Source organism: Cyclopterus lumpus, chromosome 23 (genome assembly GCF_009769545.1).
Source record: "Cyclopterus lumpus isolate fCycLum1 chromosome 23, fCycLum1.pri, whole genome shotgun sequence".
In the NCBI taxonomy this organism is placed as follows: Eukaryota; Metazoa; Chordata; class Actinopteri; order Perciformes; family Cyclopteridae; genus Cyclopterus; species Cyclopterus lumpus.
The window spans coordinates 2360001-2377314 of record NC_046988.1 but is presented as its reverse complement, the minus strand read 5'-3'; the positions used below and the strand labels follow the sequence as shown (position 1 = coordinate 2377314).

The 17314-nt window shown below is 43.1% G+C and overlaps 2 protein-coding genes across 2 annotated transcripts in view; both read right to left on the bottom strand.

Moving 5' to 3' along the window:
- Nucleotides 1-10097: 10097 nt before the first annotated feature.
- Nucleotides 10098-11704, bottom strand: LOC117726492 (E3 ubiquitin-protein ligase TRIM39-like). Its single transcript, XM_034526808.1, has 2 exons — nucleotides 11300-11704; nucleotides 10098-11174 (listed from the first exon to the last, which is right to left on the bottom strand). Exons 1-2 carry the CDS (start codon nucleotides 11702-11704, stop codon nucleotides 10098-10100), a joined length of 1482 nt encoding a protein of 493 aa, XP_034382699.1.
- Nucleotides 11705-14471: 2767 nt separating this feature from the next.
- Nucleotides 14472-17314, bottom strand: part of glt8d2 (glycosyltransferase 8 domain containing 2) — an 8938-nt gene continuing 6095 nt past the window's right edge. Inside the window, exons 7-10 of the mRNA XM_034526570.1 lie at nucleotides 16469-16581; nucleotides 16023-16189; nucleotides 15521-15633; nucleotides 14472-15165 (exon numbers count right to left, since the gene is read on the bottom strand). Of these exons, the coding sequence (XP_034382461.1) occupies nucleotides 14987-15165; nucleotides 15521-15633; nucleotides 16023-16189; nucleotides 16469-16581 (572 nt within the window). The 3' untranslated portion in view covers nucleotides 14472-14986. The remainder of the gene's footprint in view (nucleotides 15166-15520; nucleotides 15634-16022; nucleotides 16190-16468; nucleotides 16582-17314) is intronic.

Genomic DNA, 17314 nt, shown 5'->3' with positions numbered 1-17314 from the left:
AATAGCTCACTTACTCCAAGTGGTAAAAAAAGAAGCTGATAAATCATCTTGAGAATCAAGAGCATAGTTTGTGTCCACACTAACTGAATAGTTTTTTTTCCAGGCCAAGTGACTGGAGATAGGTGACTTATTGCAGTTATGTCTAGCCTAGTGGAAACTTACAGATCTGGTTCATGTTGATGACGACCAAACAACATTTCAGACACGACGGGTCTGCACAAACCTTTGGAGCAGCACAGTGTTCCACAGCATCCAGTGGAATGCTATCCTGCAGTGTAAATCAGAGGTCTGACACTAACACAAGTGGAAGAAGAGACACACAGAGAGGGAAAGTAAGTACGAGCTCGGTGGCTACATCTTGCTAGTGCACGTTGGGACCAAAACAAATTGCACACAAAATCCTTTTTGTGTCATTGTCCGTTCATTGGAACAGACAATTGTGCCCAAGGTAACGTCAATATACATCTTGTCATGTAGGTCTAAAAATATAGAATTTATCATAATGTTATCAAGAAGAGCAGCACCTTTTCATATTTGAGAACATGGGCCCATCAATTATAGAATTCTGGCTCAATATAAATATGGTTACTGATGATTATCGTGTTGGTTTTTGCAGGCCCAAGCCTACCGTTGTGTTGTTTTCAGCTGCGGCAGACAACTGTTTTCCGTGGCCATCGTACACTGCCCGCTCAGCAAACAGTAGACACGGTTAGCAAGTAGCTGGTGAGCCGACTGGAGCATTTATCAACGGAGCGAAAAGAAGAGTAAATGTTGAATTGGCGTTCATCAGGTGGACAGACACCACTCCAAATCTATGGCAATGTTGCTCCGCGTCTGCTGGCTGAAGAATAGCCGACCGCTTGCTAACGCGTTAGCCGCAGCTACTTTCTAACGTTGTTATATGTCAGTTGTGAGTTTACAGCAACCAAAACTTGACGATAACTTGAAAAACACTGACCACCAACACATGAGTTTATAAAGTTCTCATAGTTGATGGATTAGTAAGTCATTTCCCACTTTTACACATCCAGCGAACATAGAGCAACATCATCGATTTAGCATCCTGTTTTTGTCCATTTGATGATTTGCTTTCCTTTTCCCAGAGATACATATTTGTGTCTTTAGCAGCTAGATGCCCATGTCCTCCACATATATGCTAACTTCTGTCTGTCATCTGGTGATGGGCAGCTAGCTGCAGATGGGTCATCTAATGATAAAGCAAGAGCCTGGTCTCACTCCCAGGGCGTCAATACCATTGCTTGTTCAGTGGCCCTCGATGTCTTGATATTCAGTATGTGCCACACCCTACACAACATAGCTAAATATATTTCTGAGTTGGACTATCACCTGCTTAAAGCAAATCTCAGAACCCATCTGCTATTGGATAGGCCTATGTTGGCAAGAAGCTATATTTCTGGGGTTCCAGAGTAGCCAGCAGATATCCAGTTCAAGACTTCCTTTTCCGTGTGTTGATTGTTGTTTACAGTCTGATTAGCAACTTGAGATACTAGACCGGAATTGGAGTTGAGAGATGCTGTGTACGACGTGAAGTACATTTTAAACCAATAAAAAGCCAAATCATTGTCCGATATCCGGTGGGCTCCGAGTTTGCATTTGGGCCAATGAGTTCCACGTCTGTTGCTCTTCATATGGATTCTTTACCTGCATTCACCCAAAGCTTGCTCGAATGTGATCAGTCCACACTACTCGGACTACAAGCAGATCTTGTCTCGACAGATTCTGCATATCAATGCCGATTGCAGAATTAGCTATTTAGCCATTTGTAAGCAATGCGAGGGGTTGTTTCCGAACATGCAGACAACAGAAACCTTTTCTCGCCCACTGACACGCCAATGTCTTGACTTTATAGTACAATTGCTACAAATCCATTTTTATTTGAACACCTTGTCTACATATCCATGTTATCTTAAGATTTATAGATAACTGTTATCTTAAGATAATGCGTCATGACCACATTTTTACATTCATTATTTTTGCCTCAATAATGTGTGAAGTATGATTCTCTGTAGAAATGCCCCTTCTGCCCCCTCTGTCTGACTTCTACACCCACACTTTTTACTATAAGGCGATTCCTGAAAAGAGAACAAAAGTTAGGTGGTGACTCCAGCGGTGCATGCTGTACAGCGTGTGACTCCTACAACATTTGTATCAGCAGGCCGGCCTGGATGAAGGGTTGAATGCACTGCTAAAGCCCTGAGCTGTTTAGGCTACAACTCAATGATCCCAATGGACAAGACTGTAGCTTGTATGGTTGGATACAATGTCTGGAAAAAAATATCATAGCTGCCACAGAGTAGATATATAGAACAGCGAGCATAGCGGTTATCTGTTAGCCGACAACAGTTTGGGCTGTCACGCTGAGATAACCCAGAAGTAGGTAATGAAGAACTAAAGATTGGTTTCAAGGCTTTTGGGTTGCTGCTTCTCAGCTGTATGAAACATCAGAGCCGAGTCAAACCGGAGCTCTGGCTGTTAGATGCGATAGGGCTGACAGTGTTGACATATAACACGTTGGATAGCTTAGAATCCACGCTATCTCACTCCATTGTAGCGGCGCGGGAAACATTCAAGCGTGACGTCACTTGGTCTACAGTATACCGTTTATCTGCTGAAATACAGTAAGGCCCACAAAACGAGTCCAGAAAGCCAGACATCATGCTGCCAAAAGATGTTTGTTTTTTTCAGTGGGATTCAGTCACAGTAGACATATTACATTTTCAAGGGTTCTCCTAAACCACAAACAAATTTTTTCACATGATGGAATGTAGCAATGCAGAGATCTTGATCTTTCAGATATCTGCCTGAATGTTCCTACACTTCTCTTTGTGTATTGACTGAATAAAAGAGGTACTGTGTGTTAACTGATGGTACGCTTATTATTGAATTCTGGACGGCGCCAGGCTCGTTGCTTCCGCCTGCGGTCCCCCGAAGACAAGATAATCGCCTCCAAGCTAACTTCAAGTTACTACAAGGACCTTTCCTTTTGTGTTGATTCTGGCGGCTCCTGTGTTTCCACATGCACTATTGTCTCTATTTTGTTTTTTTTTGCTCAATGGATTGTGTGGCAATTAAAATAGCTAAACGTTACTTTTCTGTATTACAGTTCGGCATTTGGCGTAAGCCAGGTGCTTCTCCGTATTTCAAGTCTATACACTAAACTGAGCTTAACTAAACTAAGCTCAGTTTAGCTAAGCACAATGGGGCTACGGAGCATTCGAGAAAAGCCCCAACAAGTCCATTGTTCTGCTGAAAACACCCTTTTGTTGAATTTCTGCTGCTTAAGTTTGTATTGTAAATAATAAGTCAGCAAAATGTGAATAGGGGTCGCCTAACACATACTCCTCAATTTAGTTTCAATATATTTGATCAACTATCAAAAGCAATGCTCTCTCTCTCTCTCTCTCATCCAGGCAATGTTCTGTTAATAACTGGTGTGAGGAAAAGTCTGTGGCAGCTGAGATGTGTGAGACAGCACGTATGCTGCTGCACAGCTGTGTGTGTGTGTGTGTGTGTGTGTGTGTGTGTGTAAAAGAGAGATTGTGTGTAGGTGATACATTTGTTGAAGGTTTTAGATAATAGTGTCACATTCATGGTGTGTGTGTGTGTGTTTGTGTGTGTGTGTGTGTGTGTGTGTGTGTGCGTGTGTGCGTGTGTCGAGTCACGTTTATTTCCACATAACGGAGACGGCAGTGTCACTGCATGCCGACAGATTTGGTCTCTCTTGCTCTGAGGTTTTCTTCTCACACACACACACACGCGCGCACACGCGCACACATCCATCCATCCATCCATCCATTATCACCCGCTTATCCGGGGTCGGGTCGCGGTGGCAGCAGGTTCAGCAGGCCGACCCAGGCTTCCCTCTCACCCGCAACACTTTCCAGCTCATTCTGGGGGATCCCGAGGCGTTCCAAGGCCAGCCGGGAGATATAATCCCTCCAGCGTGTCCTCGGTCTTCCCCGGGCCTCCTACCAGTTGGACGTGCCCGGAAAACCTCTAATGGGAGGCGTCCAGGAGGCATCCTGACTAGATGCCCGAACCACCTCAGCTGACTCCTTTCGACACGAAGGAGCAGCGACTCGACTCCAAGCTCCCCCCTGATGTCCGAGCTCCTTACCCTATCTCTAAGGCTGAGCCCGGCCACCCTACGGAGGAAGCTCATTTCGGCCGCTTGTATCCGAGATCTCGTTCTTTCGGTCACGACCCAGAGTTCGTGACCATAGGTGAGGGTTGGAACGTAGACCGACCAGTAAATGGAGAGCTTTGCCTTCCGGCTCAGCTCCCTCTTCACTAAGACGGACCGGTACAGCGCCTGTTTTACTGCTGCAGCCGCACCGATCCGCCTGTCGATCTCCCGCTCCACCTTACCCTCACTCGTGAACAAGACCCCGAGATACTTGAACTCCTTCGCTTGGGGTAGGCAGTTTGCCCCCACCTGGAGGGAGCAATCCGCCGGTTTCCGGCAGAGCACCATGGCCTCAGATTTGGAGGTGCTAACTCTCATCCCTGCCGCTTCGCACTCGGCTGCAAAACGCCCCAGTGAATGCTGGAGGTCACGGTCCGAGGAGGCAAACAGGACCACATCATCCGCAAACAGCAGAGAGGCGATCCCGAGACTCCCGAACCGGATCCTCTCCGCCCCCTGGCTGCGCCTAGATATCCTGTCCGTGAAGGTCACGAACAGGACCGGTGATAAAGGGCAGCCCTGGTGGAGGCCAACACCCACCGGGAACGTGTCTGACTTACTACCGAGGAGAGGAACACAGCTCCTACTGCAGGCGTACAGAGACCGGTTGGCCCGTTCCAACGGGTCCGGCACCCCATACTCCCGCAGCACCCCCCACAAAAACCCCAGAGGGACCCGGTCGAAAGCCTTCTCCAGGTCTACAAAGCACATGTAAACTGGTTGGGCAAACTCCCAGGACCCCTCCAGTAATCTTGCGAGGGTAAAGAGCTGGTCCACTGTTCCACGACCGGGACGGAATCCGCACTGTTCGTCTTGAATCTGAGGTTCGACAAGCGGTCGGAGCCTCCTCTCCAGCACCCTGGCATAAGCTTTTCCCGGGAGGCTGAGCAGTGTGATACCACGATAGTTCGAGCACACTCTCCGGTCCCCCTTCTTGAAGATGGGAACCACCACCCCGGTCTGCCAGTCCATGGGCACTGTTCCCGACCCCCATGCGACACTGAAAAGGCGTGTCAACCAAGACAGCCCAACAATGTCCAGCGCTTTCAGCATCTCAGGGCGGATCTCATCCACCCCTGGCGCCTTGCCACCAAGGAGCTTTTTGACTACCTTAGCGACCTCTGCCAGGGATATGGGTGAATCCACCCCAAAGTCTTCCGGCGCTGCCCCCTCTCCGGGGGACATGTTGGCCGGGTTTAGGAGTTCCTCAAAGTGCTCTTTCCACCGCCCGACGATGTCCCCAGTCCGGGTCAGCAGTTCCACCCCCCTTGCTGAGAACAGCCTGGGGTAGACCCTGCTTTCCCTTCCTGAGCTGTCGGATGGTTTGCCAGAACTTCCTTGAGGCCAACCGAAAGTCCTTCTCCATGGCCTCCCCGAACTCCTCCCATGCCCGAGTTTTAGCCTCCGCGACCATCGCCGCTGCAGCCCTTCTGGCCCGCCGGTACCCGTCAGCTGCTTCAGGAGACCCCTGGGCCAGCCAGGCTACAAACTACATTTTAGCCTCGTCTTTTTCCGTCAACAATATTGCGCGTTGATGTCGTCGCAGTACGTGTTTGATGATGTCTGTGCTGTCTCATCTCAGTCGTGGAGGAAAAAAGGTTGTTGACGAACTTTTCAACGTTTCCGTTCATAAAAGCAACCCTGATGAGAATAAAAAGTAACATCTCACGTTTCGATCGGCATCCATTTTAACTTATCTCTAAACAATAAAACATCATTCATTCTCATGCATCATACAGTTAATCATTACATTTGTTATGAACAAACAGTTACAATAATAAAACAGTGATCATCTCTTATGCTTTATAATACATTCCTCCAGAATATTCTTCATAATATCCCTTATTAATTATCATATCTTTCTTTATGTATTAATTGAAAACATAAACTTTCTTATTTACATGTGCAAGTATATATAAAATCAACCACAACTCTACACTAGGTAATGATTAACAATTTCCTGTTTGTATATCTGAGTCAAAATAGACCAACAAAAGGAAACTATATATTTGTTACTCGTTTTTAAAGCGTTGTGTCTTGAACCATTTGGTGCTACAGACAAGGGTGTTAAGTCAAATAGTATTGATACATTTTAGAATAACACAAGCCTCATTGTCATTGTACTGATTGTTTTCCACGTCGACATACATACATATACTGTCGCATTCACAACAGCTGCATACCAAAACTTGATGCTCTTCCATATATTCCCTTGTTCTTCCCCAACCGTATTTTCCCTCGTGGCTTTCCTGTTGTTTGTTATGTAATAATAAAGCTCTTTTGACAGCCTGAAATATACAACCTCAGAAGGCTGTGATCCCTCTGACCTTGAAAACCTGTGAACTGACAGAATGTAGAGTCTTTACAGTCAATCACTGTACAGATGTGCGGTAACCTCCCCCAGCCTCTCAGAGCACGCGGACTACGTTTGACAGAACATGCAATTGCAGTGTCCCGTCTAGTTTTTCCATCTCAAATGTTCCCACAGTGGGAATGTGTGGCTTTTTATCGCATGTTTGTTTCCACCCACACATCCAAGTGTAAAAACAACTGGAGGTAAATGAAACTGAAACCCATCGGCCTCCTGCGGGGGCATATTGTGACAACCACAGGCTGTGTACAGTCAAAGTAAATGGAAGAAGACAGGAGGAATCCCTGTGTGTGTGTGTGTGTGTGTGTGTGTGTGTGTGTGTGCATGTGTGTGGCATCCAGCTTCTTTGAACTTTTCAATCCGATGCTCACTCTTGGTGCATGATATCTCTGGGGCCTCTATTCATATCCCCGTCCAGCCAGTGACTCACTGTCGTATTCCTGTCTCAGAAAAAAAAACGCCTGACACCAGGTAACCACAAGTCAGAGCGAGTCGATTTTATTTTTTAACAACCCTTCCAGATCCCCCCCCCCCCTGTCTGCCAGCTGTGTAGCGGCATACGTGCCGTCTCACACATCTTAGCAGTCACAGACTTTTCCTCAAACCAGTTATTAACACAAAGTTGCCTGGATGACTGGGCTCTCTGCTGTGTCTATATGGTAACGTGCAAAAATGTCAGAAGAAATTCTGTTCCACGGTCAAAATACAAACTTCTCTTTCTTCACGCAGGTCTTTCCCTGTTTTTCCATCTTTCATCTCCATTATTCTGTGTTGCCTCCACACTCTGCTCCGGGTGTATTGGACACAAGGTGATATAGGTGTGGATGAAGGTGCAGCAGAGCACCTATCGATGATGCCGGGTGGGGTCACATGGTCCACATGGTTGAGTGAACCTGATTGTAATATATAGAACACAAGTCATTCGTACCGACAGTCTCGGATTAACTGCCCTTGTAACTAATTACACACACATGGAGTACTTAGTGTTGCAGCCACCCTGCTGAGAGACTTCACATACATCAATGTAAAATAACAGACGTTTACCCCAATTTCATTGGATCTTTATGTGAATTGAAAGAATATATCAAGACTTTCAAACTTATGAACACTAAGAAAAGTGATACACCTGTCAAAATATATGATTATGAAGCAGTCTAAATGTGACACTGATGCCTCTATATGCCCTTGCTGGAGGGAAGGGACGCACGGGAGAACTAGAACCAGGACCGAGTGGAGCCAACTGTCAGACCTCTACTGCAGTGAAATGAGGTTTTCTAAAAAGGGACTCTGGTGCACAGACACTACCACATTCATCCACAGGGACCGCCAACACCGACTAAAAAGGATAGTTCCTTGAGGTAACTTTAAGAATAGTATATGCTTTTTTCCTGTTATAGTTGTATATGTTTTAAATTTGATCCAATTCCATCTTTTTTAAAATTATACTTGATTATAAGATTATATCTATTTAAATTTCTTCGCTGTACCTTTATGTTGAGAACATGCCTGCAATGAATGCACATTTAAGTGTTATATTTTTCAAGTAAAAAGAGGAAAAAACCTAGACAGGAAAATCATAGCCTCAATAATCTCAATCTCACTCTCTGAGATGATTAAATAAATAACAATGTAAAAAGACTGGTTAAAGTAATATTATATGTAGCATGATTTCTTTATTCCATTCATGGAGGCTCCAGATCCCATAAGCTGCTTGGCCTGCTGGTGCATTTCCATAAGCTTTGCTATAAACATGACTTATTTTTCTGTATTTCAGCCTGATGGCGGAAATGTTCACTACAGTCCGAGAGTTTTTGTCTGAAAGTCTGATACGTCAGGAGCAGGTGAAGTAAACATGGAGTCGATGGTATTGCTCAGTCCGATCAGCAGATATGAAAGATTTTCCTTTTTAAAATATACAATTTACATTCCCAGTGCAGATATTTAGACTAGTGCCTCATTTGTTTCATCTTTCATAACTTTTAAAGCTCTGGCATTGAGCCAAAGAGGGTAAGCGTCCAACAACTCCACAACAACCTGAACTTGAACTCTTGACATCCCGATGATGTAAAAAAAAGACTCCGCCCCTTCGATGCATTCAATGCCAGCTCCTGACGTCAGAAAAAAAATCCCTAATCAGATTCAAAGAGGGGGAAAGGGGAGTGACACACACACACACACACACACACACACACAAATAACCTGTGACCTTAACCCTAGATTCAGTAGATGGATGTAATGATGCAATGACATCACAGTAACACAATAAACATATTACGTGAGAACATCCACTTCAGCAATAATATCTAGTACTATAGTTCCCTCTCTGAAGGCACATGTCACATGCAGCTCACACGTCAGTCATAGCTTTCAGCATCTTTGATGAAATGAAGGAATTGTTAAAAGCAAAAGAGTAAAATAAATCCAGGCTGATTTAAGACCATAATCTGTGACGCAAGTCAGAATCACACAGGGTTTGCTTGAGTTTCAAAGGTAATCAATCATTAATGAATTCAAAATCAAACCAGCTGCAATAAACGCTCTCTCGCTCAATAAGGTTCAAGTCAGCGACAGAACACTCAAATATCTCCACTGGTGATGGATGGGACTCCATATGATGATGCCATGAAAGAACTACAGTAGCTCCTGAACGAGTTCGATCAAAGACTTCATTAGCAGTTTGAAACAATGTGGCAAAAAAAAAAAAAAAAACTATAACACATCAAAGTAAAACATAGCGTTAAATGAAAAATATTACAATTGATGAACAACACTTTAATAGTATAATGAAAAATGTAATAAGGCGGTTGTGAAATAATGAAAAAAAAAAAAAAAAAATCCTATTCATGGTGTCCACGTCTCATTGGTGAAGTTGTATTTATAGTTTAAATTATTCATCAAATGTCACAGTTTATTTGTATTATTATTTATGTATTTTAGGCATCCAGTGGCATTTTTCAGTGGCAATATCTTGGGACAATGTTTTCTCTAACTGTAAAAAATCACCAATTAGTTAATTAACACATTGTTGTGCATTTATCCATACTGTAAGTTATTATTATCATGGTGTATTCAAAATATGTAGGCCTAATATAGTTTTGGCCCACATGGAATGCCATACTTCAGAATGTGTCTGTGTTTCCAAACCGACTGAGTTACCAAGAATGTAATGTATACATTTGTTTAAAGTAAAAACTGAATTTAAAACCCTCAGCGAGTGCACCAATGAAACCACTCCGGCTCCACTAAGGATCCGTACTATTTCTCTGGCTCCTCCCAGTGGAGCAGCACCAACGGTGCACAACCCTTGGAAGACAAATGATCTTTTGGGATTCAGTAAGAGTTTTACTGCCAATGGATTTATCGTTATATATTAAGAATCCGTACTTGAGGACTGAAATAACATTGACATGGAATGGAAAATTGATGTATGTCTACAGCAATGACAGCAAAAAGAAATCAGAATAAAAGAGGAAAGTGATTTCGGTCATTTACATGGCGGTGACTCCTGTTATTATCGGTCTAATCGGCGGGATTGATGGAACAAATAATTAGGGGGGGGGGGGGGTTAGCTTCATTGCTATGCTTGGGATTGAGATATGGGCAGAGTTTCTCAGTGAAGTTACAGCCAGTAAAGGAGTAGATGAGAGCTGCAGTGTCTACGTCATAAAAGGAGACCAGACCCTCCTCATGATCCACAAACACCCCCACCTTCTGAGGCGTTGACTTCAGAACGAGATCGGTTGCAGGGTCAGTACGAGCATACTGATTTCCATCCATCAAGTGTACAGTCCAGTAGCCATTCTCAGGGGACGCTGTGATGAAGAAGCTCCCAGTGTGGACTGACCTTCTGACCACTCCTACAATCCAGTCAGTCTTCCCTTTCACCTGGACTTCATAGTAAAATCTTCCTGAAGAGACACACCTTGTGCAATAAAAACCTTGATACTGCTGTTTATCACCTTGACTGACTTGCTTCCCATCATCAGACAGGATGAGATCCTGATGTGCTGTTTCAAGATCCAGAGTCACATCCAGCGCGAACTGCTGGGCCCTCTTCAGCTCAACGTCGGCACACAGTTTCATCATCTCTCTACTGAGTGTCTCATGCAGCTGAGCCACAGCTCTCCTCGCGGTCCCGAGATAGGACGATTGAACTTTGACCGTTGTCCAGTCCTTGCTGTGCGGCACGGGGCTCAAGGACGAGAAGCTTTGGAGGAGGTGGAGGTGGTCGTCCGTGCGTGAGAGCTGCTCCAGCTCTGAGCGTCTCACCATCAGCTCAGAGATTTCCTCCTCCAGCTCTTTGATGAAGCCTTCAGCCGTCGTTTTGTGCTTCTTGTCAATCGTCTCAATGAGCTCAGCCAGACCCCTCTCAACAGACTGCATCATAGCAGTGAAGACCAGCACACCCTCCGTCTCCTTGTCTGCACCCTCCTTGTTGAGCTCCACTGCCTGTTTAATCTGCGCAATCTTCAGTTGCCTCTCCTGGATCATCTGCTGAATCGCCGCCTCCGTCGCTCCCAGCTCGGCTTTCTTTTCTCCGTATTCTTTATCCAGAGGGACAACGTGATGAAGCTTGTGACTTGACTCGGTGCAGAACTGACACACACACACGTCTGGTCGGTCTTGCAGAACAGCTCCAGGGGTCTGTCGTGGTTCTCACACAGCCTGCCCTCCAGGTTCTCCACAGGATCTATCAGCATATATATTTTAAGGCCCGTGACCCTCTGATGAGGCTCCAGGTGAGTCTCGCAGTAGGAGGCCAAACACATCAGGCAGGACTTCAGGGCTGTGGCTTTGGTTCCAGTGCAGATGTCACAGAGAACCTCTCCTGGTTTGGCATCTTGCCCATCTGAACTGCTGCTGCTGCTGCTGGCTTTCTTTTGGACTGACTGGCTGAACTGAGTGGCTATCTCGGATATAAACGTGTTGACCTGCAGTGCCGGTCTTCTGTCAAAGAGCTCCTTGCACATGGGACACTGACTGTGAGCGTGAATGGCCCAGTGTTCTGTGATGCAGGCCTTGCAGAAGTTGTGTCCACACGGTATGGTGACTGGATCAGAGAACACATCCAGACAGATGGAGCACAGAAACTGATCTTCAGAGAAGGGACTGCTGGCTGCTGCCATGTCTAAGAACAAACATGTGAAATAGAAACAAACTAAATCTCAGACATTAACACAATTCCAGCTAAAGTCATTTTTTATTACATTTAAATAGAAAGATTAAAGATGGAACATAAAAATACATGAGGGGAATACACATCTGGTTTATTGATCAACCATCTCTTTTCATTTTGTTATTAAAGCTGTTTTTGATCAAAATAAACTGTAAATAGATTGTCTGGAGGACGTTAAAATCAGGCCGTCAAAAATATTGTAATTGACTGTAATATTGAGTGTGGAGATTGTAGATAACGTTTTTATGATGTTTTCATGGTAACGTGATATGCTGCAGCAAAGTGCTGTCCCATCCTTTTCATAACATGTCAAGCCCTTGCAGCCTCTCACGCTCAACCTTTAACCAGCTGAGGGCAGCTGAAGCTTGGTTTGTACTCACGCTTGGCTCCGCATTATTCTCACAAACAAACAGACTAAATGTGAGGAATCAGAAAGACAAGTGTAACCCAGAGATATGAACAGAGAGATGTAACCAGCCATAAACCGACCACCACAACGGCGAGGAGGATTGTAATTATCTGTAAACTCAGATATCTTATTCATAGACTACTTTATTACCTTTAATCAAGCCCTCTAAAGAAACAAGTATTACATGCATTATAAAGAAACACAAGTTTAATATCCTGTAAACTATTTGATTTGGCTGGAAACATATTTACTCCAATGTAGATTTTTAAGAGGAATTGTCCTTCTTGGTATGATCCCTAGACATGTAAACGGTGCTTTTATCAGTTAACTATTTGGCAGTCACGTGGTCGGGCGAGCCGACCACGCCCTTCGAGATGAAGTCATTTTCTGGCGCGCGCCTTCAGCCTGGTTCACTACCAGCGAGTACAAAGCTAAACTCACCTGTGTGGGGGACATTGGGTCTGGGTGAGCTGCAGCTGGTCAACACCGCCAGGAAACGAGACGGAAACGGCCCGTGGGTGTGTTTGTGTTTGTGTGTAAAAAAAAAACCAACGACTCCCATCAGCTGTACTCGCCGGTGTTGTGGTGGTTGCCCTGTGGGACCTGAAGGCCACCCCGGTTCGTTGAGGACCAGGCTGGACTTTACTGCAGCGGCCGTGTGTCACTCTGACTTCCTTTCAGTTTATGACACAAGATGTCATATCACATTCAAATGACAAAGTATATCTCAAATACACGAGTATGCCTACTGGTTAGAAATCATCAACTAGACTAGGATCCAGATATGTGGCAGAATACAAATAGTTGTATTATTGCCACTAAAAGAGTCCAATTAGTACATTAGTATCATGGTTATTATTATAGACACGCATGTCTGAAAAGCCTTATTCATATAATAACAAGCTGGGAAAAATTCTGGATGAGACAAGATGGGATAAGATAGAAATGTATTATTCCAGAAGAAAGTGATTGTGCCAGAGTTTGATCAAAGATTACAACGGAAGAATAGCACAAACAAATATAAACATACATGAACAATTGAATGAGAATTACTAAGCGTAAAACAAATAATACAAGTGCAAACTAAAATAGAATAGCAATACGAGTAAGGTAATGAAAAAAGGTAGAAAAAGAACAATTACAACAACGAAGATTAAATACAAGAGTAAAAAGTAATATTAGCACCAGTGCCAAAAATAAACTAAAATAGACAAAAGTACCATTGAGCATGAACTGACAGATGAGTTCCAACATTACTTCTGAGTTAACTTGTTGAGGACAGAGCATCTTCTCTTCTCATCAGATCCTCTTCATGACTGGCACCCCCTCTGGCGGCCATATTGGAGGTGTTCACGGAAGCGATGGCTGAAAGATTGCAGTTGTAATTATATGACTTCTTCTCATCAGTGTGGAATAGACGTGCTGTATTTCGGAGTTTAATATGACATGTTCATTGCGTGCAGCATATCCAAACAATATTTCCCATGAGAGACATACAGGTTACAGAATTCCCTCTTCACAAACTGTGAATCTGAATTCTTAATTTACATCCAATATTTAAAAAATAAGCCTTTTTAATTAAATGAGTAGTGGGTTTAATGCATTTTGTCTAATTCTAAGCACTTTGAAATGTGTTGTCTTTGAAAGGGGCCATAGAAATAACCTTGCCTCTTGCAGTCGAGTCAGTTATGAACACTAGCCTGGTCCAGGAATAACTTCTCAAACACGGAAATGAGGCCAAAGTCTTCCGGTTCCCTCTTCTCAAAGTCAATGTTTTTTTTTTAATGGGATTTTGGTGAGATGCATACAATACTGTCTAACAATTTAGCTACCAACTAAGGCCCAATTTTTCTTTACATAAGATAGGAATTGACGGTTTCAGGGTCTAGGTTTTTAGGGTGCTAGATTCCCACGGTACCTTTAGCTAGTAGCTTACTTTGTCTACTGTTTGGTGTTGCGCAGCTAGCAGCCTGAACAGAAACAAATGAGCTAAAAGAGGCTAATAAAAGTTCCACAGAGCTGCATAGTTTTGTAATAAGGCATACGTGAGTGAAGCTCCTTTCATGTATTTATATTCAGTGTTTAGCAACAAGGCTATGCAACAGGCATGCTAGCAGATCTGGAAGCTATACAGGGATTTGAGCTAAATGCTAACGTATGGCAACGCTGCTAACAATGACAATGCAGACATGCTGACGTTTAGCAGGTATAATGTTTCAGAAGTTTCAAAACGTGTTCAATATTTCAGTTCAGCACGTTAGAATGCTCACATTGCTCAATTAGTATGAAAAATAAACTGAGGCTGATGTGAATGTCAGTCAAGCTTGTCGGTTTTATTTCCTGGCTCAACAATGTCCAGAAACTTAGAATAAGCCTAACTGTCGCTAACATATCTGAACAGGTTAACAGGTGTTAATAATACACAGTTGTGTATTATTCAAGATTCCAATGATTTATTTGAAGCATGAAAGTCGACCAGCAAAGACGAGACTGCATATTACAGTTCTGGAAATGTATTTCCAGAACTGCATGGAAAGACATTTTCTCTTTTTTCACACGATTTACAACGACTCTAAACTCTCGTCACTGTTATGAATTTCATCATTTTCACCTTCAACACATTTCTCCAAGTCATATACTAATATCTTTACAGGTACCATCGGCCACTTCACATGTGCATTTAGCTTTCGTAGGCTAAATACGTAGAGCATTGGATTCCTCTGCATTACATTCTCTGCACAGCTTCCGCCGCTGCTCAAGTAAGTCCTGAACCCCAGAGCTTCATGTCCACCTGAGGCTCACACATGGGATGTCCCGCAGGCCTCAGCTGTTGCTCTTGGGTCGTACCAAGGAGAACTTCCTGGAGGGGTCTGGAATGAACCACCTCTCCCACAGGTCCAAGTGAACAGCAGGGTAGTGCCATGGTTTAAAAGGACCGTTCCAGTGCAGCAGGTGCGCCTCCTCTAGGAATCTCTCTGAATAGCGGGCGTCTGGACTCCAGCCTGGACGCACAGGAAAGCGCTTTGAATTCAAATGGACGATGTCTGTATGTAGCATACTTAATGGTTCCACTTCACATCACTTGCCATAATTCATGTAAATAAAAAGAACACTTCTGAATTGTAAATACTATTGTATTTCCATTAATCTTGTTTATAATGTATTATTAGTATCCCGTCCCTATGGCAGGTTAATTTGTGATAAGCTCCGTTAAAATACTTTAATAACTTCCATTTTATTTGTAAAAGTGTGTTTTTTTTAATACTTTGTATGCTCAATTGAGCTTCCAATCAGCACAGCAATTAGGCAATTCACAACTAATGCTGAGCTTATTCTGTATGTGGACTGGAGTCTCACCCATGTGTCTGACGTGCCACAAGGGGTCCAGTGTTGTGTATTTGTCATGAAACACTATCAGCATGGGTGGAGTCGCCACGCCTCCTGCCATTGCACTGCTGTATATGTTGGTCCTGGTGGAGAGAAGAGGAGGAAGAGGGGTTCTGATCGGCCTTCTACTGCTCCGCAACTTGTACAAAGTCAAAATGTGTATTTATGATACAAACTACACACGTGAAATGCCGTTAAAAGTACTCGACATTGAAAATAAAACAGCCAACCAATAAAAAGGGAGACGGAACTATTATAATATAATATATTATATAATATAGCAATAAAAATATGTACAACAGGTTTTAATCCAACAAAATATTCTGCTTTAATACATATTTGAAAAAAAATCAAACTAAGAGTGCTCAAGTTAGTGCAACTATGTCCGTCTCTTTCATCTTAAAGTCATTGTAAAAACCATTGAAATCTTTGTTAGTGAATATGACGTGAACCTGATGGCCACTATGTGTACCTGAAATTCTCCTCCATCCATTTCTCTAACTGTTTAGTGATCTTCTGCTTCTTCCATTCGCTGACATCTGCCACAAACACTCCGGGGTTGAAAGAGCAATCTCTGGGGTCGATGCCCAGGTCTCGAACTTCCTCTTTCCTGTAGTCCAGGAAGCCCATGTAGGTTGTCTGGGGGCTCAGAGAAGAGGACGGCATATTTCAATAAACCAAAGTGTCTTTTCAAAGGAATATAACATTCAGTATCAATTACTCTCATGGTCCAACGTGAAGACCTTGTAGTTGTGAGTTGACAACAACTGGCAAAAATACAAATCAATGACCTTTTACTGCATACTTCTTTTTAATGACACAAGCTAAAAGGCAAACAGCTATCTGACAAACAGCCTTTGCAATGCCTCTTCACACTAGTGATTATGATGCAATATGATAAAATACATAACAATGCACCTGCATGCCGATGCTGCGCACCATCTCATGTGTGGAGGGCAGGTCGCAGTCAGTGGAGAAAGCAGCAGCATGACCGGGCTTCAGTTTCATGTTGAACAGATCCTTGATGTCACCTGGGAACACACTCACACACACACACACACGCGCACACGCACACGCACACGCACACGCACACACACACACACACACACACACACACACACACAAACACATATTCTATCACTGCCACCAGCGCCCTCCTCTGTATGAAATGAGGCTATATATCTTTTATTTCACTCTCACTGCATAGAGAAAAATATATGGATTTTATGTTTATTTATGATACATTGTCAATCTAAATCATAAAGACCTATTGGTTAAGGTGAACAACTTTTAATAATGTATATAATGTAATATTGTATCTTACATTGCATTATGTTATAGATATATGTATCAATCTATATCAACACTATATTACTACTTCATTATTGTGCTTTTATGTTATTGTGCTGTATCCTAGTATTTACTTTGATTTCTATTATATGTACTTCATAGGGTTGTATTATTACTTTATAGTGTATGAATATTACACAAACTGTACATATATTAAACATAACAATATCATAATAATAATAATAATAATAATAATAATGCATTTAATTTATATAGCGCTTTTCATAGCACTCAAAGACACTTTACAAAACATTTACAAATCATCCCAAAAGCTATACAATAAAAATACATTTAAAACAATTAAAAACAATAAGAATGTAGAGCATACAATCTTCACTGTTCTGAAGAGGTGGGTTTTGATTTGTGATTTGAATATGGAAAGGTCAGCGCAGTCTCGAATGAGTTTGGGGAGAG